General features: G+C 50.3%; 1 protein-coding gene across 2 annotated transcripts in view; it reads left to right on the top strand.

Annotated features, from left to right (window-relative positions):
* Window positions 1-5,030: 5,030 nt before the first annotated feature.
* TMEM255A (transmembrane protein 255A) overlaps window positions 5,031-22,879 on the top strand; it is a 120,058-nt gene continuing 102,209 nt past the window's right edge. For both annotated transcript variants that reach the window (XM_073547596.1, XM_073547599.1), the window contains exon 1: window positions 5,031-5,334. In XM_073547596.1, the coding sequence (XP_073403697.1) occupies window positions 5,190-5,334 (145 nt within the window). In that variant the 5' untranslated portion in view covers window positions 5,031-5,189. The remainder of the gene's footprint in view (window positions 5,335-22,879) is intronic.

The raw sequence follows: 22,879 nt of genomic DNA on the forward strand, positions 1-22,879 counted from the left end.
CTTGTCCCTATGCCCCCTCCTTGCACCTGCTTCTCCCTATACCCCCTAATAACAGACTTTCCCCTCATCCTTGTCCCTATGCCCCCTCCTTACACCTGCTTCTCCCTATGCCCCCTAATAACAGACTTTCCCCTCTGTGCCCTCACCCTTGTCCCTATGCCCCCTCCTTACACCTGCTTCTCCCTATACCCCCTAATAATAGACTTTCCCCTCATCCTTGTCCCTATGCCCCCTCCTTACACCTGCTTCTCCCTATACCCCCTAATAATAGACTTTCCCCTCTGTGCCCTCATCCTTGTCCCTATGCCCCCTCCTTACACCTGCTTCTCCCTATGCCCCCTAATAATAGACTTTCCCCTCTGTGCCCTCATCCTTGTCCCTATGCCCCCTCCTTACACCTGCTTCTCCCTATGCCCCCTAATAACAGACTTTCCCCTCTGTGCCCTCATCCTTGTCCCTATGCCCCCTCCTTACACCTGCTTCTCCCTATGCCCCCTAATAACAGACTTTCCCCTCATCCTTGTCCCTATGCCCCCTCCTTACACCTGCTTCTCCCTATGCCCCCTAATAACAGACTTTCCCCTCTGTGCCCTCATCCTTGTCCCTATGCCCCCTCCTTACACCTGCTTCTCCCTATACCCCCTAATAATAGACTTTCCCCTCATCCTTGTCCCTATGCCCCCTCCTTACACCTGCTTCTCCCTATGCCCCCTAATAACAGACTTTCCCCTCTGTGCCCTCACCCTTGTCCCTATGCCCCCTCCTTACACCTGCTTCTCCCTATACCCCCTAATAACAGACTTTCCCCTCTGTGCCCTCACCCTTGTCCCTATGCCCCCTCCTTACACCTGCTTCTCCCTATACCCCCTAATAACAGACTTTCCCCTCTGTGCCCTCATCCTTGTCCCTATGCCCCCTCCTTACACCTGCTTCTCCCTATACCCCCTAATAACAGACTTTCCCCTCATCCTTGTCCCTATGCCCCCTCCTTACACCTGCTTCTCCCTATGCCCCCTAATAACAGACTTTCCCCTCTGTGCCCTCACCCTTGTCCCTATGCCCCCTCCTTACACCTGCTTCTCCCTATACCCCCTAATAATAGACTTTCCCCTCATCCTTGTCCCTATGCCCCCTCCTTACACCTGCTTCTCCCTATACCCCCTAATAATAGACTTTCCCCTCTGTGCCCTCATCCTTGTCCCTATGCCCCCTCCTTACACCTGCTTCTCCCTATGCCCCCTAATAATAGACTTTCCCCTCTGTGCCCTCATCCTTGTCCCTATGCCCCCTCCTTACACCTGCTTCTCCCTATGCCCCCTAATAACAGACTTTCCCCTCTGTGCCCTCATCCTTGTCCCTATGCCCCCTCCTTACACCTGCTTCTCCCTATGCCCCCTAATAACAGACTTTCCCCTCATCCTTGTCCCTATGCCCCCTCCTTACACCTGCTTCTCCCTATGCCCCCTAATAACAGACTTTCCCCTCTGTGCCCTCATCTTTGTCCCTATGCCCCCTCCTTACACCTGCTTCTCCCTATACCCCCTAATAATAGACTTTCCCCTCATCCTTGTCCCTATGCCCCCTCCTTACACCTGCTTCTCCCTATGCCCCCTAATAACAGACTTTCCCCTCTGTGCCCTCACCCTTGTCCCTATGCCCCCTCTTTACACCTGCTTCTCCCTATACCCCCTAATAACAGACTTTCCCCTCTGTGCCCTCACCCTTGTCCCTATGCCCCCTCCTTACACCTGCTTCTCCCTATACCCCCTAATAACAGACTTTCCCCTCTGTGCCCTCATCCTTGTCCCTATGCCCCCTCCTTACACCTGCTTCTCCCTATACCCCCTAATAACAGACTTTCCCCTCATCCTTGTCCCTATGCCCCCTCCTTACACCTGCTTCTCCCTATGCCCCCTAATAACAGACTTTCCCCTCTGTGCCCTCATCCTTGTCCCTATGCCCCCTCCTTACACCTGCTTCTCCCTATGCCCCCTAATAACAGACTTTCCCCTCTGTGCCCTCATCCTTGTCCCTATGCCCCCTCCTTGCACCTGCTTCTCCCTATACCCCCTAATAACAGACTTTCCCCTCTGTGCCCTCATCCTTGTCCCTATGCCCCCTCCTTACACCTGCTTCTCCCTATACCCCCTAATAACAGACTTTCCCCTCTGTGCCCTCATCCTTGTCCCTATGCCCCCTCCTTACACCTGCTTCTCCCTATGCCCCCTAATAACAGACTTTCCCCTCATCCTTGTCCCTATGCCCCCTCCTTACACCTGCTTCTCCCTATGCCCCCTAATAACAGACTTTCCCCTCTGTGCCCTCATCCTTGTCCCTATGCCCCCTCCTTACACCTGCTTCTCCCTATACCCCCTAATAATAGACTTTCCCCTCATCCTTGTCCCTATGCCCCCTCCTTACACCTGCTTCTCCCTATGCCCCCTAATAACAGACTTTCCCCTCTGTGCCCTCACCCTTGTCCCTATGCCCCCTCCTTACACCTGCTTCTCCCTATACCCCCTAATAACAGACTTTCCCCTCTGTGCCCTCACCCTTGTCCCTATGCCCCCTCCTTACACCTGCTTCTCCCTATACCCCTAATAACAGACTTTCCCCTCTGTGCCCTCATCCTTGTCCCTATGCCCCCTCCTTACACCTGCTTCTCCCTATACCCCCTAATAACAGACTTCCCCTCATCCTTGTCCCTATGCCCCCTCACACCTGCTTCTCCCTATGCCCCCTAATAACAGACTTTCCCCTCTGTGCCCTCATCCTTGTCCCTATGCCCCCTCCTTACACCTGCTTCTCCCTATGCCCCCTAATAACAGACTTTCCCCTCTGTGCCCTCATCCTTGTCCCTATGCCCCCTCCTTGCACCTGCTTCTCCCTATACCCCCTAATAACAGACTTTCCCCTCATCCTTGTCCCTATGCCCCCTCCTTACACCTGCTTCTCCCTATGCCCCCTAATAACAGACTTTCCCCTCTGTGCCCTCACCCTTGTCCCTATGCCCCCTCCTTACACCTGCTTCTCCCTATACCCCCTAATAATAGACTTTCCCCTCATCCTTGTCCCTATGCCCCCTCCTTACACCTGCTTCTCCCTATACCCCCTAATAATAGACTTTCCCCTCTGTGCCCTCATCCTTGTCCCTATGCCCCCTCCTTACACCTGCTTCTCCCTATGCCCCCTAATAATAGACTTTCCCCTCTGTGCCCTCATCCTTGTCCCTATGCCCCCTCCTTACACCTGCTTCTCCCTATGCCCCCTAATAACAGACTTTCCTCTCTGTGCCCTCATCCTTGTCCCTATGCCCCCTCCTTACACCTGCTTCTCCCTATGCCCCCTAATAACAGACTTTCCCCTCATCCTTGTCCCTATGCCCCCTCCTTACACCTGCTTCTCCCTATGCCCCCTAATAACAGACTTTCCCCTCTGTGCCCTCATCCTTGTCCCTATGCCCCCTCCTTACACCTGCTTCTCCCTATACCCCCTAATAATAGACTTTCCCCTCATCCTTGTCCCTATGCCCCCTCCTTACACCTGCTTCTCCCTATGCCCCCTAATAACAGACTTTCCCCTCTGTGCCCTCACCCTTGTCCCTATGCCCCCTCCTTACACCTGCTTCTCCCTATACCCCCTAATAACAGACTTTCCCCTCTGTGCCCTCACCCTTGTCCCTATGCCCCCTCCTTACACCTGCTTCTCCCTATACCCCCTAATAACAGACTTTCCCCTCTGTGCCCTCACCCTTGTCCCTATGCCCCCTCCTTACACCTGCTTCTCCCTATACCCCCTAATAATAGACTTTCCCCTCACCCTTGTCCCTATGCCCCCTCCTTACACCTGCTTCTCCCTATACCCCCTAATAATAGACTTTCCCCTCACCCTTGTCCCTATGCCCCCTCCTTACACCTGCTTCTCCCTATACCCCCTAATAACAGACTTTCCCCTCTGTGCCCTCACCCTTGTCCCTATGCCCCCTCCTTACACCTGCTTCTCCCTATACCCCCTAATAACAGACTTTCCCCTCTGTGCCCTCACCCTTGTCCCTATGCCCCCTCCTTACACCTGCTTCTCCCTATACCCCCTAATAATAGACTTTCCCCTCACCCTTGTCCCTATGCCCCCTCCTTACACCTGCTTCTCCCTATACCCCCTAATAATAGACTTTCCCCTCACCCTTGTCCCTATGCCCCCTCCTTACACCTGCTTCTCCCTATACCCCCTAATAACAGACTTACCCCTCTGTCCCCTCATCCTTGTCCCTATGCCCCCTCCTTACACCTGCTTCTCCCTATACCCCCTAATAATAGACTTTCCCCTCATCCTTGTCCCTATGCCCCCTCCTTACACCTGCTTCTCCCTATACCCCCTAATAACAGACTTTCCCCTCATCCTTGTCCCTATGCCCCCTCCTTACACCTGCTTCTCCCTATACCCCCTAATAACAGACTTTCCCCTCATCCTTGTCCCTATGCCCCCTCATTACACCTGCTTCTCCCTATGCCCCCTAATAACAGACTTTCCCCTCTGTGCCCTCACCCTTGTCCCTATGCCCCCTCCTTACACCTGCTTCTCCCTATACCCCCTAATAACAGACTTTCCCCTCACCCTTGTCCCTATGCCCCCTCCTTACACCTGCTTCTCCCTATACCCCCTAATAACAGACTTTCCCCTCATCCTTGTCCCTATGCCCCCTCATTACACCTGCTTCTCCCTATGCCCCCTAATAACAGACTTTCCCCTCTGTGCCCTCATCCTTGTCCCTATGCCCCCTCCTTACACCTGCTTCTCCCTATGCCCCCTAATAACAGACTTTCCCCTCTGTGCCCTCATCCTTGTCCCCATGCCTCCTCATTATACTACCTATTCTCCCTGTGCCCCCTAATTACACAGACTGCTCACTAGGTCCCCCTCCTTTCACCTGCTTCTCCCAATGTGCACCCATTTTATCACAGCCTGCTGCCATCCTTCCCACAGACATCTCCCCCAGTCTGCTCCATGTCGCCCCCGTACTTGCCTCCGCTGGTTCCCCCGGTCCGTCCGCACGCCCCGCCCCTGCTCGCCGGTCACATGCCCTCCTACTCCGCCGCCGCCGCTGCTACCTGTCATGGCCAGCGCTGCTGTGGGACTATGCCCGGGGAGGCGGCGGCAGTGAGGCGCGGGGCTCCCTGTATTCCCTATGGATGCTATGTGCCCGGCCAATTCCCAGCGCATTGTTGCATCTCCCGGACGCGTCCTTGTGCCGCCGCCCGGTAGCCGGAGCCTCCGCCTGCAGCATGCTGACTCAGCAGTCCCAGCGCACGGAGATTCCAGCCGCCGATTCCACGGGTGAGTGCAGCCGGGCGCCCGGGCATCGCATGCACGTTGTTGTAGGTGCGGGGCAGTGACGTCAGCAGCACCCTGCGTGTGCCGGAATGGCTGTCACTCCCGCACTGTGTGTGACTGTGCCATCTGCTGCCTGGCACCTCTGTACTGGGCAGCCCCCTGCCATTTGCTTGTGTCATGGTGTCTCTTCCATCTCTCCCCAGTGTTCTTGCACCTGGCTGCAGCCCATGTATGAAGGTGACATGCGTGCTGTCCTGTACGTGCCCCACCACATCCGTGTAGACCCCATGTCCCTCTCTGTGGGGTCCATGCCCTATGTAACTTCTCCGCTCTCTCGGGTACGGTGCATGCCAGGAAGCCTTTGTTCATATTGTCCCTTTTTCTATTGCATTTTCATACTCAGTCGAGTTTTTTTTTTTTTTTTTACCATCTATTGTTGTGTATTGGAAGCTTCACTAAGTGGCTTCATAGAAGATTCCGTAATCTTTTGCCTGGTTCCACCTGAATCTGCACCTTTGCCCAAATCTCCCCTGGTGTGTCTGGGGGTCTGATAAGCTGGCGCAGCTCTCCACTGGGAACCATGGGTCAGGCATGTTTTATTCAGCATCCCTCTTTCCTATGGCACAGGCTGAACACACAGCTGAAGAGTAATACACGGCAGATCGTTGGCCGCTCGCAACCTTCGGGCTCATACCTGCGAGAAACACGGCCGAGTCTCGCACGTCAATACCCGACACTCGGATCGGAGCGTTCAGCTGCATAGAAATACATCCCATCCAAGTGCCGGGTATTGATGTGCGAGCCTCGGCCGTGTTTCTCGCATGTGAGTATGAGCCCTTACACTTAGGTTGGATTATCACACTTTTGGGTCAAGTTTTTGTGGCATTTGCCAGGACTTTTGTTAGTAAATTGGCAGTAGCGGGATGTTTGATGTCAGTCTTATAAAGGGGTTGTCCAGTGTCAGAATCAAAGTCCGCAGTCACTTGATGCTACTGTCGAATCTTGATGGTGTACAAGGCGCAGTCTGTCACGGGTCCCCTCTTTGTCTTCTGACCTTATGTATATGATTTGCCTTCTCTTCACCACAAGCCATCTAGACCCCAGTGCTCCTCTAAATTCTCTTTATTGCGAGAGGCTAGTAGGGACATGACCTCATGCCACATATATGCGGTTATGTCACCATCCACCTGCGTGGGGCATCCTGGGGTATTGTGCGACTCCATCGGCAGTCAGGCTTTTGATTGCAGGCTTTGCTTTAGACTGGACAATCCCTTTAAGCTGTCGTGCGCTAAAGTTTTGGACTGCCAAAAAAGGCTAATCCAAGCCAAATTCTGCTGACTATTGCCTATTGTTCTTTACACTAATGAGGGTGACAGATGCTGGCCAATTGTGGATATCGTAAAAATTTGACCTGCCTTGTTGGATTGTTTTGTATTCCGGGAATGTACTTTAAGGGGTTGTCCACAGCTCAAACAACCCCATCTCAATCCGCATGTTTGCACGGTAAAACAACAACACCTATACTCGCTTGTGCCATTCCAGCAGTGTCTGCACTCGCTCCCCTGGGCTTGTGTCACATTGTCATGCGAGCCCTGCACCCAATCAGCGTTAGCTTCACTCTCTTCTCTCCTTTGGACAAATCATAGATCAAAAGGAAGTCAGAGCTGCAGCTGGTCGCTCACGTCCTCTTAATATTTGGTACTGTCGGAGGGAGAGTGAAGTCAGCGCCGATTAGGCGCAGGGCTCTCGTGACATAATGTGACGTGAGCAAGCACCAGTGGGGATTATAGATGTTATTGTACTGGTGCAAACATGCTGATTGAGATTGTTTGAGTAGTAGCCATCCTCTTTAAAAAGTCATTCGTGTCAGGTGACAGATCTGCATCGCATCAATGAGAGGCCACCGGCCATGGCAGAGGTTCAGAGGCCATTTATTTTTTTAAACTATTCTGCTTGATGTTGGGGTCATTTATCTGTTTCTTTTTACTGTCTTTCTTTGGTTATTTGGCTCCATGGCAGTAAAGATTTATTCTGTGCAGTTTTTGGAAATGCACACATTTTCCATGATAGCCTTCTCTTCTTGCCTGTTTATATATTTGTAGCCCTCCAATTCTTGGTGATTGGGTGGTGCGTGCCAACTTTTTGCAGTGTCAGCCTCATAGACATAAATGAGGCTGTTGGCCCAAGTCAGAAGACCTATGGTTGGGCCGGGTAACATGGACCCTATGGCATATAATACACCATGCCTTTAACATAATTGAAGAGCTTCAGAATCTGATGTTGCCGCTTCTCGGGTTAGGCTTAAAATAGATCATCTTATGGTTTTAATAAATCACATTCTTATACCACAAATGTATACAGGGAGGAACTGCCGTCCAGAGGACTGAATAAGGATTGCATTACTGTTAGCTCTGATCGTTATTTATCCTTTCCATACCCTGCACGTGGTTATTACGTCTTCACCTTTTTGTAGCTTCACCGAATTTACAGTTGCCGTCTAATGCAGAGTTTCTCAAACTGTGAAGTGGGTCCCACTGATGAAGCACACGGCCATTGTTGGTGAGGGTTGGCGTCTGCCATGGCTCCTTTAATCTTATAGTTTATCGGACTGTGAGTGGGCACTGATTGTTCCCCCGCGCCGCTCTAAGAAGTAAGTGGTAAAATTTTGCTCCACTATAGCATTGGACATCCAGGATAATTGCCCCTCCAGAGCACCCTCCGTACACTACTCCAGGAGACAATTTTAAAAATAAATGAAATAGTAACTACTCCTATCTTCTTCTCGTAAATCAGCCGTACGAGTGTAGATAAGAAATTTTGTAATATGTCTTTTTAAAGAAATATTAGAGTTGAGGTAAAATTTTGCAGGACCCTGGTTTAGCAGCTACATCAGTAGTCTGTGGTCACCAGTCCAGAGCACTGTGAACCTCCTTCTACCTGCGGCACCCCAGCTCCCTCCTGATTAGTAAGTCCAGTGATGTCATTACATGGTGAGGCATGTATGACATCGTAGAGGCCTACAAATCAGAAGAGGCTCCAGGGAGGGCGCAGGCAGTAGCAGGCTAGTGTGGTAAAATGCTACAGCCTTTGCCTATGTTAGCCTACAGAGAGAAAGGAGGAAGAAAATGCTCAGGCTTTTAGAGCGTAGGAAACTAATTTAAGAGCTATAAGTCATAATGGTAATGATAGGCTCACCTGGTGAGGTGGATTTGGGTCGCCCTCGCACACCCAGGGCAGCGGGGTAATCGGTACCGGGCCGGTGTCAAGGCGGGAATGTGTCACAGCAGCGGTGACCCGGTCCGTGGCCCTGGGCGCCCAATATCAATGGCGGTGATGTTAATGGTGTTAAAGATTATATGAATAGTTCGTGACGCCACCCGTGGTGTTTGGCAAGTAAGATGGTAAGCCAACGCTGCAGGCAGATCCGCTGGGACTGATGGTGTGGTGCAGCAGAGATGGTATAGCTCCCCATAGGTGGAGCTGTAGTCCTAGGGCAGTGTAGGTGCAATGGATGAGGAGAGGCGCAGAATGGTATGGAGGCTGGTACCCAGGTGTAGTGGTGCTGGAATAACTGGAGGACACCAGAGTATGCGGTTCCAAAGCTTTACTCACTGTTTGCAGTTCGCACAACTGCCTGCTTCCGTACCGTGTTCTCCAGGTCAGGGCTCGAGCCAACCTCCAGGCAGGATAGGATTCTCCCTTCCACACTCCGCCAATATGTACCTTACTGAACGACTCCTCCAATGCGCCTTTAGGTGCGAAGCACTCCAGTACTTAGTTACCCTGGAATGCCTCTCTCTAGGTGTTCCTAGTCTTTACTTGTATGACAGACAGCTGTAGCCTGCTTCGGTGACTCCTCACTGCGTCCCGGCTCTCTATTCAATTGCTGTTGTGTCCCAAGTCTATGATGGGAGCAAGGCATTAGCGGATCACTACTCCTCCGGTGTCTGTTGCCGGACATAAAGATCCAATCAACCTCGGGGACCGGGCCCCGGCCTTTGCGCTCTCTGGACTGGAAGGGTTCTCTCTCATTCTCAACCTGCTTCCCACCGTCTTTCTATTCTCCTTCGTTCCGATCTGTTCTCTCTCTCTTATGGAAGGTTAGGTTATCAATCTTATCAGTCTCTTTCTCTGGTCTTTCTCGTGCCAGCAGCCCAGATCATTGGGACCTGCTGCAGCACGTCCCTCAGACACCCATCTTCTCTCTTCTCTCTCCTCTAACCAACTAACCAATAACTTTCACTCTTCCCACTCTTTTGAATCAGCTTACTCCACCCGCCTCCCAGCACATCTCGTGTTACGAAGCAGGGTTCCAAGAGGGGTGCTCTGCTAACCCCCAGCATGAAGCTGTTAGGTGGCCATACTGAACTATCCTGTGTGTGGAATGCAGGTGTGGAGCGTGGTCAGGAGTTCCCACCTTAACTGGATGGTGCGGCACTACACCTTAGGAGAAGGTGCAGTACCTCTGTGGCGACTGAAGCCTCAGGCTCAGGAGCGCCACAGATTCTAAGCCTCAGGTACGGTGGGTACATGGACCCTAGGTGTTGATGCAGAAAGGCACGTGGACAGCGAGGATTTGGCACACAGGAATCTCAGGAGCAGCAGAACAGATGAAGTACCCAACTGGGATGAATGCACGCACAGATTCACTCTAAGGGTGTGTGCACACGCTGCGGATTCTGCTGCAGTTCCACAGTGGATTTGGCCCTGCGGATCCGCAGCAGTTTCTGCTGCGGTGTACAGTACCATTATTCCCTATGGGTTATGGAAACTGCAGTGCAGATGCTGCAGAATTTTCCGCGTGGATTTTCTGCCGTTTCTAAACCGCAGAAAGAATTGACATGTCAATTATTTCTGCGGATTCCGCAGCGGTTTACCATCTCCTCCATTGTGGAGAAGGGAAAACCGCAGGACAATCCGCAGATAAACCGCAGGTCTTTTGAGCTGAGGATTTATCTGCGGATTTTGAAAATCCGAGCGGATCAATCCGCAGCAGATTCCGCATCGTGTGCACACAGCCTAAAACTCACACTCACTCTCAAGACACAAGTGTGGATCTAACTGGGCCTTAAATAGGTCTACGGAGATGATGTCATTGATCTACTCAAGGCAACTTGCAAAACCTGACGAGTAGCACAACAGACCAAGGGCAAGGAAACAAAGCCCCCTGGGATACCTGGAACTGTTGTGTAACCAACAAGAGATGATGTTAGTACCCATGTAACTCAAACGACAGCTTATTCTGAAAAGTCCCTTTAAGTGCAGTTATACTAAGGGTATCTTTCCACGGGCCGGATTGCTGCGGATTGGACGCTGCGTACAGCCGCAGCGTCCAATCCACAGCGTCCAGATGTTACAGCCTAGTGGAGGGGATTTTATGAAATCCCGTCTCCTCTATGCATGCAGGGATGCCTCTGGCTTCCTTGCGTAAACGGACATGCGGTGCGTCATTGACCGCAGCATGTCTGTTTATCTTGCGGAGACTCTCAGCCTCCGCAAGATAAATAACCCAGTCTATGAATAGGATGCGGTGATTCCGCATGTGTTCAATGAACACATGCGGAATCACCGCGTGTACAACAAGGGGCGGCTCTTTGGGCGGAGCGGGGTATCCGCTGCGTCCAAAGTGCGGGGATTATGACCTGTGGAAACATACCCTAAAGATCAGTCTATGCAGCTGCAACATCATGCAGGTGAATTTATAGCGAGTTGGGAGTTTTCTATTTGCTTGTTTTTGTTGTACTGTAGGGATCTCAATGTGACTCAGTTTTCCTGTATTATGCTGCTATGTAATAGCCAGGGTTCTGGAGTCAAGGAGTCAGTATAAAATGGATCGACTGCTAAAATACTGTAGATAGTAAAATGTGTTCAATAGTATAATGCAGTTTGTGCTGTAAATGTTTTCTTAATAATGAAAAGTTATGAAATGTCCTATAAATGTCTGTTTTGTTCCTGATCTAAGGATCTGGGCTTAGTTGAGATGAATCTGTGCTGCACTTTATGTACATGCTCAGTAGTGACCAGTGCTGTGGAGTGATAGATGAGATGAATCTGTGCTGCACTTTATGTACATGCTCAGTAGTGACCAGTGCTGTGGAGTGATAGAGGAGATGAATCTGTGCTGCACTTTATGTACATGCTCAGTAGTGACCAGTGCTGTGGGGTCGTAGATGAGATGAATCTGTGCTGCACTTTATGTACATGCTCAGTAGTGACCAGTGCTGTGGGGTCGTAGATGAGATGAATCTGTGCTGCACTTTATGTACTTGCTCAGTAGTGACCAGTGCTGTGGGGTCGTATATGAGATGAATCTGTGCTGCACTTTATGATCATGCTCAATAGTGACCAGTGCTGTGGGGTCATAGATGAGATGAATCTGTGCTGCACTTTATGTACATGCTCAATAGTGACCAGTGCTGTGGGGTCATAGATGAGATGAATCTGTGGTGCACTTTATGTACATGCTCAGTAGTGGCCAGTGCTGTGAGGTCGTAGATGAGATGAATCTGTGCCGCACTTTATGTACATGCTCAGTAGTGACCAGTGCTGTGGGGTCATAGATGAGATGAATCTGTGCTTCCCTTTATGTACATGCTCAGTAGTGACCAGTGCTGTGGAGTCGTAGTTGGGAGGAATCTGTGCTGCACTTTATGTACATGCTCAGTAGTGACCGGTACTGTGGGGTCATACATGAGATGAATCTGTGCTGCACTTTATGTACATGCTGAGTAGTGACCAGTGCTGTGGGGTCATAGATGAGATGAATCTGTGCTGCACTTTATGTACATGCTCAGTAGTGACCAGTGCTGTGGGGTTGTAGATGAGATGAATCTGTGCTGCACTTTATGTACATGCTCAGTAGTGTCCAGTGCTGTGGGGTCATAGATGAGATGAATCTGTGCTGCCCTTTATGCACATGCTCAGTAGTGACCAGTGCTGTGGGGTTATAGATGAGATGAATCTGTGCTGCACTTTATGTACATGCTCAGTAGTGTCCAGTGCTGTGGGGTCATAGATGAGATGAATCTGTGCTGCACTTTATGTACTTGCTCAGTAGTGACCAGTGCTGTGGGGTCGTAGATGAGATGAATCTGTGCTGCAGTTTATGTACATGCTCAGCAGTGACCAGTGCTGTGTAGTCATAGATGAGATGAATCTGTGCTGCCCTTTATGTACATGCTCAGTAGTGACCAGTGCTGTTGGGTCGTAGATAAGATGAATTTGTGCTGCACTTTATGTACATGCTCAGTAGTGACCAGTGCTGTGGAGTCGTAGATGAGATGAATCTGTGCTGCCCTTTATGTACATGCTCAGTAGTGACCAGTGCTGTTGGGTCGTAGGTGAGATGAATCTGTGCTGCACTTTATGTACATGCTCAGTAGTGACCAGTGCTGTGTGGTCATAGATGAGATGAATCTGTGCTGCACTTTATGTACATGCTCAGTAGTGACCAGTGCTGTGGGGTCGTAGATGAGATGAATCTGTGCTGCACTTTATGTACATGCTCAGTAGGGACCAGTGCTGTGGGGTCGTAGATGAGATGAATCTGTGCTGCCCTTTATGTACATGCTCAGTAGTGACCAGTGCTGTGGGGTCGTAGATGAGATGAATCTGTGCTGCCCTTTATGTACATGCTCAGTAGTGACCAGTGCTGTGGGGTCGTAGATGAGAGGAATCTGTGCTGCACTTTATGTACATGCTCAGTAGTGACCAGTGCTGTGGGGTCGCAGATGAGATGAATCTGTGCTGCCCTTTATGTACATGCTCAGTAGTGACCAGTGCTGTGGAGTCGTAGATGAGATTAATCTGTGCTGCCCTTTATGTACATGCTCAGTAGTGACCAGTGCTGTGGAGTTGTAGATGAGATGAATCTGTGCTTCCCTTTATGTACATGCTGTGAGAATCATGTGGGAATAGTGGATGAGGGCAGGTATATCTCGCCCAGATTCCTTTCCTATGTGGCCTAGTCTGGTCAGTATCGCACCTGCTTACTAATGGATAATGGGAGGTGGATATAAAAGGATGCAAGGTGGTTGTGTGAGTGTCTCAGCCTGGGAACACAGAGAGCCTGTCTGTGTGAGAGACACACGTGAGTGGAAGCAGTGCCCACTGCAACTGTGGTTTGGCTGGACGGGAGAAGCCCGCCAGTTGGTAGTTAGGTTGTCCATTGTTTAGTTAGTGCCGGACAGGCAAGGATTTGTTTTATGTTTTATTTCCTTTTTTGCATTGCTTTCACCTTTAATAAACCTGACCCAGGGTCAGTTTCACCCGAATCCCAGCTCTGCGCCTGAGTTTCATGCTGAAAGCACGTGACCTTTGACCCCAGCAAAGCCGATCCTGGAGTGTTTTATCACATTGTGGTGGAGAACGCGGGCATCACGTTGCAAGCATGAGCATGGAGGACGTGGTGAAAGCGCTGGTACAGTCCACCGCCGTCCAGCAAGAAGCTAATCGGGTGATGATGGCCCAGCTGAAGGAGTTGGTGGACATGACAGTTACCGATCGTTCGCTTCTCCAGCAGGTGGCGCAGCGCTTGGCAAGCTTACCTGAGCTTAACCTGGAAGCCGAGTCGAGAGTGATTCACGCGAGTCGGTACTGGCAGAAGATGACGACCGAAGATGACGTCGAGGCATACCTGACCACGTTTGAACGGACGGCCGTGCGAGAAAAATGGCCGAAGGCACGATGGGCCGGCCTGATTGCCCCGTTTCTTTCCGGTGAGGCCCAAAAGGCTTATTATGACTTAGAGCCTGAAGCTGCGCAGGACTTTGACAAACTGAAAGCTGAGATCTTGGCCCGGCTGGGAGTGACGACCGCTGTCCGTGCACAGAGAGTGCATCAATGGACTTATCAGCCGGATAAACCACCGCTGTCACAGATGTTCGACCTGATCCACGTGACGAAGAAGTGGCTACAACCCGAGGTGCTGACAGCGCCAGAGATAATCCAGAGAGTCGTCATGGACAAGTACCTGAGAGCTCTACCGCCAGCCCTGAGGAAGTGGGTAAGCCATGGAAATCCTACGACGGCAGATCAACTGGTGGATCTGGTTGAACGTTACTCCGTGGCGGAAGGACTCCGAGACGACGCTACCCCACCTCGTTCTTCATCATCTCCACGTGGAACCGGTAAGACTGTTCCAGGGAGTAGGGGAGATGGAAAAATCCCTAAGACAGTGGGGGAGGAAAACGGGACTGCCCGCACTGCGAGGCCGAGAGTAACGAACTATGGTCTAAGCAAGGGGCCCGTTAGGTGTTTCCGCTGCCAAGAGATGGGACATATTGCTGCGAACTGTCCGGTCACTACTGAACCCTTGCAGTGCGACGTCACAGACTCTAAAAACCGCATGTCTATGGTTGCACGGGTAGTGAGTGTGAATGCCGGTCAAAAGGATGTGGAAAAACACTTGTGTGATTTAACTGTTGATGGCAAAAATGTGGTGGCATTGTTAGACTCGGGAAGTGTGGTGACTCTGGTGAAGGCCAGTCTGGTGTCAGCCCCGACTGGACCATCAGACAAATTTTCTGTAACGTGTGTGCATGGAGACACCTGTTCGTACCTCACCACGGTCATATGCATTACTACTTCCTATGGGTCTGTGCAACATAAAGTGGGACTCGTCCCGGCGTTATTGCATGATGTTATCCTGGGCCGGGATTTTCCCCACTTCTGGCAATTGTGGGAGAATCAGTTGATACCCCAGGGTAATAGTGTACATGATGCTTCTCCCAGGGCGCGTGTGGGTCCCAAACCCCTGGAAGAGGTCTCCCCGGAAGACTCTGGGGAAGAGTCTGCGGGAAATGACCTGCAGTTCCCGTTTTCAGTCATGGCGGGTGATAATGAGGAGACCGGGGAAGAGGAGGAGGCTGACAGCCGTCCACCTCCCCGTTTGCCGGATTTAGAAGTTCAGAAAGATGACTTCCAAAGCGAGCAAATAAAGGATCCTACCCTTTCTCAGGCTAGGACAAATGTAAAAGTGATAAATGGGGTACCCGTAGAACCTGGCTCTAGGCTGGCATTTCCTTACGTGGTTCTGGAGAATGATTTACTCTATCAGATAGAGAAAAAGGGGGAAGATACGGTGCAACTATTAGTCGTGCCAAAACCCTACCGGCGGCAGGTGCTGGACCTGGCCCACGGACATGTGATGGGAGGTCACCTGGGAGTCCAGAAAACCACCGAAAGGATATTACACTGTTTTGTTTGGCCAGGCATGCATCATGATATTCGTGTATATTGCGAGTCTTGTCCTGACTGCCAAGCCTCTGCACCTAAGCCCCGGTTCTGTAGCCCTTTGGTACCCCTACCTATTATTGAAGTCCCGTTTGAGAGGATTGGGATGGATTTAGTTGGGCCCCTTCCACGGTCTGCACGTGGACACCAACATATCCTGGTCATCTTGGATTATGCCACTCGTTACCCAGAGGCCATCCCTTTGCGTAACACGGGCACCAAGACGATTGCCAAGGAACTGGTGCATGTGTTTAGTCGGGTCGGTATACCAAAACAGATACTCACCGACCAGGGGACCCCCTTTATGTCCAGGATAATGAAGGAGCTCTGCCGATTGTTACAAATCGAACCGTTACGCACATCCGTGTATCACCCTCAAACAGACGGGTTGGTTGAACGGTTCAATAAAACTCTGAAGCAGATGCTGAGAAAGGTGATAGACAAGGGTGGGAAGAACTGGGACTATTTACTTCCGTATTTGCTTTTTGCCATCAGGGAAGTACCCCAGTCTTCCACGGGATTCTCGCCTTTCGAGTTATTGTACGCCCGACGTCCTCGCGGACTGTTAGACGTTGCAAAAGAAACCTGGGAAGGTCAGGTCACTCCATTTAAAACAGTGATAGATCACGTCACACAAATGCAGGACCGTATTGCGGCTGTGATGCCTATCGTCAAAGAACACATGATACAGGCTCAAGGAGCCCAAAAAAGAATCTATGATAGGGGCGCCAAGATCCGTACGTTTGCATCCGGAGATAGGGTGTTGATCCTGGTCCCCACGGTGGACAGTAAGTTCCTGGCAAAGTGGCAGGGCCCCTTTGAGATCAAGGAAAGAGTTGGTGAAGTAAACTACAAAGTATACCAGGCAGGTAAACGGAAACCTGAACAGATTTATCATGTAAATCTGATAAAGCCCTGGAAGGATCGGTCTGCCTTGTCAGCGGAGCTGGCCCGTCCTGTCTGCTCGCATACCGTACCGGAGGTACGGGTTGCAGAGACTCTCTCGGAGCGGCAAAAGACGGAAGTCAGGCAGTTTCTACTTCACAACCAAAAGTTTTTCTCAGAAAAACCCGGGCAGACTATGCTAATGAAACATGACATCGTAACGGAACCTGGTGTCACAGTTCACGTAAAGCCCTACCGAATCCCGGAAGCGCGCCGTGAAGCCGTTTCCCGAGAAGTGAAGGCAATGTTAGAGTTAGGAGTCATTGAGGAATCGCACAGTGCGTGGTCCAGCCTGATTGTGCTAATTCCTACACCGGACGGCACCATCCGGTTCTGCAATGACTTCAGGAAACTGAATGCGGTCTCAAAATTTGATGCCTACCCCATGCCCCGGGTCGACGAGTTGATAGATCGGTTAGGAAAAGCCCGGTATATCACGACCCTAGACCTAACAAAGGGGTATTGGCAGATCCCTCTGGTGGAGGCTGCCAGAGAAAAGACAGCATTTGCTACCCCAGAAGGTCTATTTCAGTATGTGTATATGCCGTTTGGTCTGCACGGAGCACCGGCGACCTTCCAGAGACTGATGGATCGAGTCCTGAGGCCACATAGGCAGTACGCTTCGACCTATTTGGACGACATTGTCATTTACAGCTTGGACTGGGAGACTCATCTCCAGAAAGTACAAGCTGTGATTGACGACCTGTGGGAGGCAGGTCTAACCGCGAACCCCAAGAAATGTCACATTGGGCTTGAAGAAGCCCGGTATTTGGGGTATGTAATTGGGAGGGGTGTTGTTAAACCCCAGGTTGATAAGATTCAGGCGGTTCAGGACTGGCCACAACCTGTCAACAAGAAGCAGGTGCAAGCCTTCCTGGGGATCGCCGGTTATTATCGCCGGTTCATACCCAATTTTGCAGCCATCGCTACCCCCCTGACGGATCTTACAAAAGGGAAAGACTCCGTCATGATTAAATGGAGCTTAGCGGCTGAAGAAGCCTTCCATAGCCTAAAACGGGCACTTTGCTCTCAGCCCGTACTGGTGACTCCGGACTTCTGCAGTGAGTTTGTGGTACAAACGGATGCCTCAGATACTGGTATCGGGGCTGTACTCTCACAAGTGAGGGACGGAGTGGAACACCCAGTCCTCTATCTCAGCAGGAAGCTGAATAAACACGAGCAAAGGTATGCAGTCGTAGAAAAAGAGTACCTTGCCATTAAGTGGGCTCTAGAGGCCCTCAAATATTACCTGGTGGGCCGAAAGTTCAGGCTGATCACTGACCATGCCCCTCTCAAGTGGATGCACTTGAACAAGGAACGGAATAGCCGGGTGACCCGGTGGTTCCTTGCCCTGCAGGCCTACACTTTTACGGTGGAGCACCGCCCAGGGGTACAGATGGGAAATGCAGATGCCCTGTCCCGAGTGCACTGTTTGGCGGGTGTCATTGCTCGACCGGAGTGGTCTGAGCTGAAGGGGGGGATATGTGAGAATCATGTGGGAATAGTGGATGAGGGCAGGTATATCTCGCCCAGATTCCTTTCCTATGTGGCCTAGTCTGGTCAGTATCGCACCTGCTTACTAATGGATAATGGGAGGTGGATATAAAAGGATGCAAGGTGGTTGTGTGAGTGTCTCAGCCTGGGAACACAGAGAGCTTGTCTGTGTGAGAGACACACGTGAGTGGAAGCAGTGCCCACTGCAACTGTGGTTTGGCTGGACGGGAGAAGCCCGCCAGTTGGTAGTTAGGTTGTCCATTGTTTAGTTAGTGCCGGACAGGCAAGGATTTGTTTTATGTTTTATTTCCTTTTTTGCATTGCTTTCACCATTAATAAACCTGACCCAGGGTCAGTTTCACCCGAATCCCAGCTCTGCGCCTGAGTTTCATGCTGAACGCACGTGACCTTTGACCCCAGCAAAGCCGATCCTGGAGTGTTTTATCACATTGCTCAGTAGTGACCAGTGCTGTGGGGTCGTAGATGAGATGAATCTGTGCTGCCCTTTATGTACATGCTCAGTAGTGACCAGTGCTGTGGGGTCGCAGATGAGATGAATCTGTGCTGCCCTTTATGTACATGCTCAGTAGTGACCAGTGCTGTGGGGTCGTAGATGAGATGAATCTGTGCTGCCCTTTATGTACATGCTCAGTAGTGACCAGTTCTGTGGGGTCGTAGATGAGATGAATCTGTGCTGCACTTTATGTACATGCTCAGTAGTGACCAGTGCTGTGGGGATGTAGATGAGATGAATCTGTGCTGCACTTTATGTACATGCTCAGTAGTGATCAGTGCTGTGGGGTCGTAGATGAGAGGAATCTGTGCTGCACTTTATGTACATGCTCAGTAGTGACCAGTGCTGTGGGGTCGCAGATGAGATGAATCTGTGCTGCCCTTTATGTACATGCTCAGTAGTGATCAGTGCTGTGGGGTCGTAGATGAGAGGAATCTGTGCTGCACTTTATGTACATGCTCAGTAGTGACCAGTGCTGTGGAGTCGTAGGTGAGATGAATCTGTGCTGCCCTTTATGTACATGCTCAGTAGTGACCAGTGCTGTGGAGTTGTAGATGAGATGAATCTGTGCTTCCCTTTATGTACATGCTCAGTAGTGACCAGTGCTGTAGGGTCAGAGGTGAGATGAATCTGTGCTGCCCTTTATGTACATGCTCAGTAGTGACCAGTGCTGTGGGGTCGTAGATGAGATGAATCTGTGCTGCACTTTATGTACATGCTCAGTAGTGACCAGTGCTGTGGGGATGTAGATGAGATGAATCTGTGCTGCACTTTATGTACATGCTCAGTAGTGATCAGTGCTGTGGGGTCGTAGATGAGAGGAATCTGTGCTGCACTTTATGTACATGCTCAGTAGTGATCAGTGCTGTGGGGTCGTAGATGAGAGGAATCTGTGCTGCACTTTATGTACATGCTCAGTAGTGACCAGTGCTGTGGAGTCGTAGGTGAGATGAATCTGTGCTGCCCTTTATGTACATGCTCAGTAGTGACCAGTGCTGTGGAGTTGTAGATGAGATGAATCTGTGCTTCCCTTTATGTACATGCTCAGTAGTGACCAGTGCTGTAGGGTCAGAGGTGAGATGAATCTGTGCTGCCCTTTATGTACATGCTCAGTAGTGACCAGTGCTGTGGGGTCGTAGATGAGATGAATCTGTGCTGCACTTTATGTACATGCTCAGTAGTGACCAGTGCTGTGGGGATGTAGATGAGATGAATCTGTGCTGCAATTTATGTACATGCTCAGTAGTGACCAGTGCTGTGGGGTCGTAGATGAGATTAATCTGTGCTGCCCTTTATGTACATGCTCAGTAGTGACCAGTGCTGTGGGGTCGTAGATGAGATAAATCTGTGCTGCCCTTTATGTACATGCTCAGTAGTGACCAGTGCTGTGGGGTCGTAGATGAGATGAATCTGTGCTGCACTTTATGTACATGCTCAGTAGTGACCAGTGCTGTGGGGATGTAGATGAGATGAATCTGTGCTGCACTTTATGTACATGCTCAGTAGTGATCAGTGCTGTGGGGTCGTAGATGAGATGAATCTGTGCTGCACTTTATGTACATGCTCAGTAGTGACCAGTGCTGTGGGGATGTAGATGAGATGAATCTGTGCTGCCCTTTATGTACATGCTCAGTAGTGACCAGTGCTGTGGGGTCGTAGATGAGATGAATCTGTGCTGCACTTTATGTACATGCTCAGTAGTGACCAGTGCTGTGGAGTCGTAGGTGAGATGAATCTGTGCTGCCCTTTATGTACATGCTCAGTAGTGACCAGTGCTGTGGAGTTGTAGATGAGATGAATCTGTGCTTCCCTTTATGTACATGCTCAGTAGTGACCAGTGCTGTAGGGTCAGAGGTGAGATGAATCTGTGCTGCCCTTTATGTACATGCTCAGTAGTGACCAGTGCTGTGGGGTCGTAGATGAGATGAATCTGTGCTGCACTTTATGTACATGCTCAGTAGTGACCAGTGCTGTGGGGATGTAGATGAGATGAATCTGTGCTGCACTTTATGTACATGCTCAGTAGTGATCAGTGCTGTGGGGTCGTAGATGAGAGGAATCTGTGCTGCACTTTATGTACATGCTCAGTAGTGACCAGTGCTGTGGGGTCGCAGATGAGATGAATCTGTGCTGCCCTTTATGTACATGCTCAGTAGTGATCAGTGCTGTGGGGTCGTAGATGAGAGGAATCTGTGCTGCACTTTATGTACATGCTCAGTAGTGACCAGTGCTGTGGAGTCGTAGGTGAGATGAATCTGTGCTGCCCTTTATGTACATGCTCAGTAGTGACCAGTGCTGTGGAGTTGTAGATGAGATGAATCTGTGCTTCCCTTTATGTACATGCTCAGTAGTGACCAGTGCTGTAGGGTCAGAGGTGAGATGAATCTGTGCTGCCCTTTATGTACATGCTCAGTAGTGACCAGTGCTGTGGGGTCGTAGATGAGATGAATCTGTGCTGCACTTTATGTACATGCTCAGTAGTGACCAGTGCTGTGGGGATGTAGATGAGATGAATCTGTGCTGCACTTTATGTACATGCTCAGTAGTGACCAGTGCTGTGGGGTTGTAGATGAGATTAATCTGTGCTGCCCTTTATGTACATGCTCAGTAGTGACCAGTGCTGTGGGGTCGTAGATGAGATAAATCTGTGCTGCCCTTTATGTACATGCTCAGTAGTGACCAGTGCTGTGGGGTCGTAGATGAGATGAATCTGTGCTGCACTTTATGTACATGCTCAGTAGTGACCAGTGCTGTGGGGATGTAGATGAGATGAATCTGTGCTGCACTTTATGTACATGCTCAGTAGTGATCAGTGCTGTGGGGTCGTAGATGAGATGAATCTGTGCTGCACTTTATGTACATGCTCAGTAGTGACCAGTGCTGTGGGGATGTAGATGAGATGAATCTGTGCTGCCCTTTATGTACATGCTCAGTAGTGACCAGTGCTGTGGGGTCGTAGATGAGATGAATCTGTGCTGCACTTTATGTACATGCTCAGTAGTGACCAGTGCTGTGGGGATGTAGATGAGATGAATCTGTGCTGCACTTTATGTACATGCTCAGTAGTGACCAGTGCTGTGGGGTCGTAGATGAGATGAATCTGTGCTGCACTTTATGTACATGCTCAGTAGTGATCAGTGCTGTGGGGTCGTAGATGAGATGAATCTGTGCTGCACTTTATGTACATGCTCAGTAGTGACCAGTGCTGTGGGGTCGTAGATGAGATGAATCTGTGCTGCACTTTATGTACATGCTCAGTAGTGACCAGTGCTGTGGAGTGATAGATGAGATGAATCTGTGCTGCACTTTATGTACATGCTTAGTAGTGACCAGTGCTGTGGAGTGATAGATGAGATGAATCTGTGCTGCACTTTATGTACATGCTCAGTAGTGACCAGTGCTGTGGGGATGTAGATGAGATGAATCTGTGCTGCACTTTATGTACATGCTCAGTAGTGATCAGTGTTGTGGGTCGTAGATGAGATGAATCTGTGCTGCACTTTATGTTCATGCTCAGTAGTGACCAGTGCTGTGGGTTTGTAGATTAGATGAATCTGTGCTGCCCTTTATGTACATGCTCAGTAGTGACCAGTGCTGTGGGGTCGTAGATGAGATGAATCTGTGCTGCACTTTATGTACATGCTCAGTAGTGATCAGTGTTGTGGGTCGTAGATGAGATGAATCTGTGCTGCACTTTATGTACATGCTCAGTAGTGACCAGCGCTGTGGGGTGGTAGATGAGATGAATCTGTGCTGCACTTTATGTACATGCTCAGTAGTGACCAGTGCTGTGGGGATGTAGATGAGATGAATCTGTGCTGCCCTTTATGTACATGCTCAGGAGTGACCAGTGCTGTGGGGTCGTAGATGAGATGAATCTGTGCTGCCCTTTATGTACATGCTCAGTAGTGACCAGTGCTGTAGGGTCGTAGATGAGATGAATCTGTGCTGCACTTTATGTACATGCTCAGTAGTGACCAGTGCTGTGGGGTCGTAGATGAGATGAATCTGTGCTGCCCTTTATGTACATGCTCAGTAGTGACCAGTGCTGTGGGGTCGTAGATGAGATGAATCTGTGCTGCACTTTATGTACATGCTCAGTAGTGACCAGTGCTGTGGGGATGTAGATGAGATGAATCTGTGCTGCACTTTATGTACATGCTCAGTAGTGATCAGTGCTGTGGGGTCGTAGATGAGAGGAATCTGTGCTGCACTTTATGTACATGCTCAGTAGTGATCAGTGCTGTGGGGTCGTAGATGAGAGGAATCTGTGCTGCACTTTATGTACATGCTCAGTAGTGACCAGTGCTGTGGAGTCGTAGGTGAGATGAATCTGTGCTGCCCTTTATGTACATGCTCAGT

This window comes from Dendrobates tinctorius, unplaced genomic scaffold, assembly GCF_039654945.1.
Source record: "Dendrobates tinctorius isolate UK_male_01 unplaced genomic scaffold, ASM3965494v1 ptg000154l, whole genome shotgun sequence".
NCBI lineage: Eukaryota > Metazoa > Chordata > Amphibia > Anura > Dendrobatidae > Dendrobates > Dendrobates tinctorius.